A 3925-nucleotide genomic window follows, 5' to 3' on the forward strand; every position below is an offset into this window, starting at 1 on the left:
TCATAATCATTTCCTTTATGTGAAAACCCTAAAAATCACCAAATATGGAGACACGTGGTTTCACACAGTAGTTTTCCATGTTTCATCTAAACCTTGTTGTTGTGCTTTGAATCGTGACTTAACACTTTTTTTTTCTTTTCTTTTTTTTTTGCTGTGGAAACATTTTTAAGAAAAACATCTTCCACCAAACATTTGGAGCCTAAAACAAAAAACGATGTGTGTTTTATTGTATTAATTATGTATGTCTCTATTCATTTAAAAACAAAAACAAACAAATATAAAACAGTCACAGTGCTGTTAGAGGGAAAAATACAAACTCTGAGACCGAAATAAAACACATGAGGAGACAAAATCAGCAAGTTTACGATGATGAAGATGATGATGATGATGAAGATGAGTGGTAAAGCTAAAACTAGATTATATGTTTATGAGTTAAATAGATTTTCCCATCATCTGTGAACTCTCAGATGCTTGAGGATGTTTGATGTTGTGGACCTGACTCAGTTTTACAGCGAGCCACCAGCGCCCCCTGCAGGACCCACAGTGTTACTACCTGCTGTCGGTAGGTGGCAGTAAGTCCACAGAGGCTCCACAGTACAAACACACACACACACACCACAGAAGAAGTGAGCATTAAAGGAAAAATACACTAAAAGAAAATAGTAGCTTCAAATTGTGCAAAAATCAGTTGGCAGGACTTTCAAATGTTAAAATTATAACACAATAAAATAAAATCTCAGAAAAATTGTTCAAATTGTGTCATTAAATGGACACTTTTAATTTCATTTAACATTTAATTCATCAATTTTACATTTCTTAGAGTTTTTTTTTATAAATTCATAGTAAGAAAACAACGGACGTACTATTAATCCATCACTGTTAAAGTTAGATTAATGTAATTGGCTGTTTGTTTCAACCTGAGTTGGATATCAAGCTTCAAATAAATCAATTTGTGAACATTTTCCACTTTAATTAAACAAAATTAATTAATTGTCACTGGTCCAAATTAACAAAAGTCATGTGTGGTCGCCCTGATTTCCACTGGTTGAATCAAACTAAGTACATTTACTCAATTATTGTACCAAAGTAACATGTCGAAGTGCTTTTCTGCATTAAAATAACATTAAAATAATAACATATGACATCATCAGCAACCATTTATTAAATCCTGTAAACATTCATGTGATACATATAATAAGGACTCTGAGAGAGTCTGAGACATCCTAAAATAGGTATCGTACCTATGATAACGACTTTTACTTTAGCTAACAACACAACCTTTATTCTGGACAAACCTAAAAGCTATGAAAGATATGAAAAAGTTGAATTATTTGATGTTCAAGTTGTGTATTTTTTAATGTTTGACTAGTTTGTTTGTGAGTGTATGAATGAATGAGCTGGAAGAGGTTGAACATGAACTGATCTCCATTGTAAGTAAGTTTAATATTTTAAAAAGTTTTAAAGGGATTTAAACATTAATACCCAAAATTGATGAAAGTTTGAATAGCTGAAAGTGTAAAGGAGTAGTTGAGAGTTGAAAAATGCATAAACAAATGTGAAAATGTGTGAATTTTAAAGTATGAATAGAGTAAATTAATAGCACACATCATAATTATGCACTTTTATGTTTGTTCATAGCAGAACCAAGTGTAAACCATCAGTGATAAGAACATAGGTGTTAAAGGTTTCCAGCATTCACTCCTGTTTTAAAGCTGCAGTAGGTAACTTTTATTAAAAAAAAATAGCTTTTTCTTTTCACTGTGTCCTGACAGTAGTACATGAGATAGATAATATGTAAAAATATCAGGTTTCTCTGGCTTGTTCTGGCCTTTATAAGAATCCACCAGGCCTGGATTTAAACAACCAATGAGTCAAGAAAGATATAAAGACACTTTGGGTTAGAGGCTTAAAGATAGTTGATAGTTAAGTCTCATTCCCAGAGTCCCAAAGCGTCTGTAATTGACAATCAACTATTTTATCTATCGGCTCTGATTGGTTGTTTTCATCCAGGCTCAGTGGATTATTGCAAACACCATTAGGAGCACTAGAGCCAACCAGAGGAACCGCAGATTATCGGTCTAATGTCAGGATATATCGTGAAATTATTCAGCAAATATAACCTAAAAAAATACCTACTGCAGCTTTAAAGTGGGTTTTCTCTTTGTGGCACTGGACTGAGTTGTAGGAGGATAAACTGAGGGAATTAAGGAGCAGGAATTAAAATGATTACTGAGCATAGGTCGTTTATTGTTGGCCTTTTTAAGGGATACAGGGGTTTTCAGTAGGATATAAAAACAAACAAGAATAGGTGTTAGGAGTGGATAAAGTATAAGTTAGGTTATGTTTGTTTAGTTTAGTTTATTGTAGTTGTTTTTAAGTATATAAGTCTATTTTTCTGATTCACACTCCGGAGCAGAAGGTGGCGGTAATGCGACAATAAAGCTGCACAACGCCATAAAAACTAGTAGCTGGGATGTTAAAGTCTGCTCAGTCAGCCCGGTAGTTTAGATGCACCTGAAATATAAACAGACCTTTTAACAATATTTAAATATAGTTCTTTTGTATCATAAACTCATAATGTCTTGGGTTAAAGCTGTTTCGTTCAGTGGAGAAGATGTTTTCGACGAGAATGCGGACGACATCAACCTGCTGAGTCGAGAGTGGACGTCCAACATGAAGAAGCGAGTCCGGGTAAACGCTAAAATAAAGTGTTTCACTTCATTATTCTGCTCCAAATGTTGTGTTTTATGTGTATGTTTGTTAATGTGAGGTGTTGTCCCTCCCTGACTGCGGATAGGACGGGTATGTGGACGGAGTGGACGCCGGGGAGGAGGCCTCTCTTCAGGCCGGGTTCAACCTCGGATTCCGGGAAGGAGCAGCTCAGACTGCCGCTGTGGGTCGGCTCAAAGGCATTGTAAGGTAAAACCATCATATAATTTATACTATATGTGATATATTTAATGATTAATGTGGGTTAGAAGTTATTAGATATATAGGTTAGGAAATAAGGATGGATGTTACATAAAATTAGGTTTATTTTTCAGACTTTTCAGTATAAATGCTGGATACTTTCACCTCTTTATGCCTCTAAAAAGTGATTTTAAATGACACAATCCAAGAAGGAAAAGTCATTATTATAAGTTGTGTTCACATTAAGCATCAGCCTGTGATTGGAGTTAACAGATAGCCATGAAAACATGTTGAGAACTCATTAAAATAATCCTCCTGACCTCCTCCTGTTAATACAACTGACATTTCTGAGCTCTAAACTTATGAATGGTGTCACAATCTGTATTTAAATGTGGCCAAATGCTTTTTATTCCATCTGAATTATGGTTAATTGTATGTATGTATGTATAACACAATGGTCAAGCAGGTACAAACATTGACATGTGACTGTTGAGTTATACTTTTTATTAGTACCCTTAAAGGGAATACAAACATGTTTTTACCCAAAAGAAGCCAAATATCTTAAAAGTGAAATGCTTGCTGTTGTAAACTTCACCTAAATAAAGTTAAAACTAAAGAAGAAATCACACAATATGAATTTAAGCAAGCAGATAATGATGTTTTTAACGCTCTGTGACACCATAAATAAAAGTAACATTTAGCAAAGACATGGCATTAACTTTGGGAAATTGTATTTAAGTCATAATATAAATAATTAACATCAATACTGATGTGTTAACTGGATTAAATATATATTTTAATTGAGTCCTGTGTTTACTATTGGGGGCAGAAAAGTCTTTATTGTAAATTAATCCTCCATAAAAGCTTGTAAAAATGATCCATATACATGTTATTGTGTTTTTTTTGTATGTGTCACTGTTTAAATATTAAAAATCATGACATTTGTTGTAGTAGTTATAAACGTCAACCACACAGCTCATATATAGGAAAAGAGTACTTGGTTATTAAGTTGACT

At 33.7% G+C, this 3925-nt stretch overlaps 1 protein-coding gene across 1 annotated transcript in view; it reads left to right on the forward strand.

Annotated features, from left to right (window-relative positions):
* Positions 1 to 2444: 2444 nt before the first annotated feature.
* Positions 2445 to 3925, forward strand: part of otulina (OTU deubiquitinase with linear linkage specificity a) — a 2328-nt gene continuing 847 nt past the window's right edge. The window contains exons 1-2 of the mRNA XM_035652909.1: positions 2445 to 2691; positions 2798 to 2919. Coding sequence (XP_035508802.1) covers positions 2578 to 2691; positions 2798 to 2919 — 236 coding nt within the window. The 5' untranslated portion in view covers positions 2445 to 2577. The remainder of the gene's footprint in view (positions 2692 to 2797; positions 2920 to 3925) is intronic.

The sequence above is a fragment of the Morone saxatilis genome, unplaced genomic scaffold (assembly GCF_004916995.1).
Source record: "Morone saxatilis isolate NCDOM2014 unplaced genomic scaffold, NCSU_SB_2.0 Contig0, whole genome shotgun sequence".
NCBI classification, from domain to species: Eukaryota; Metazoa; Chordata; class Actinopteri; family Moronidae; genus Morone; species Morone saxatilis.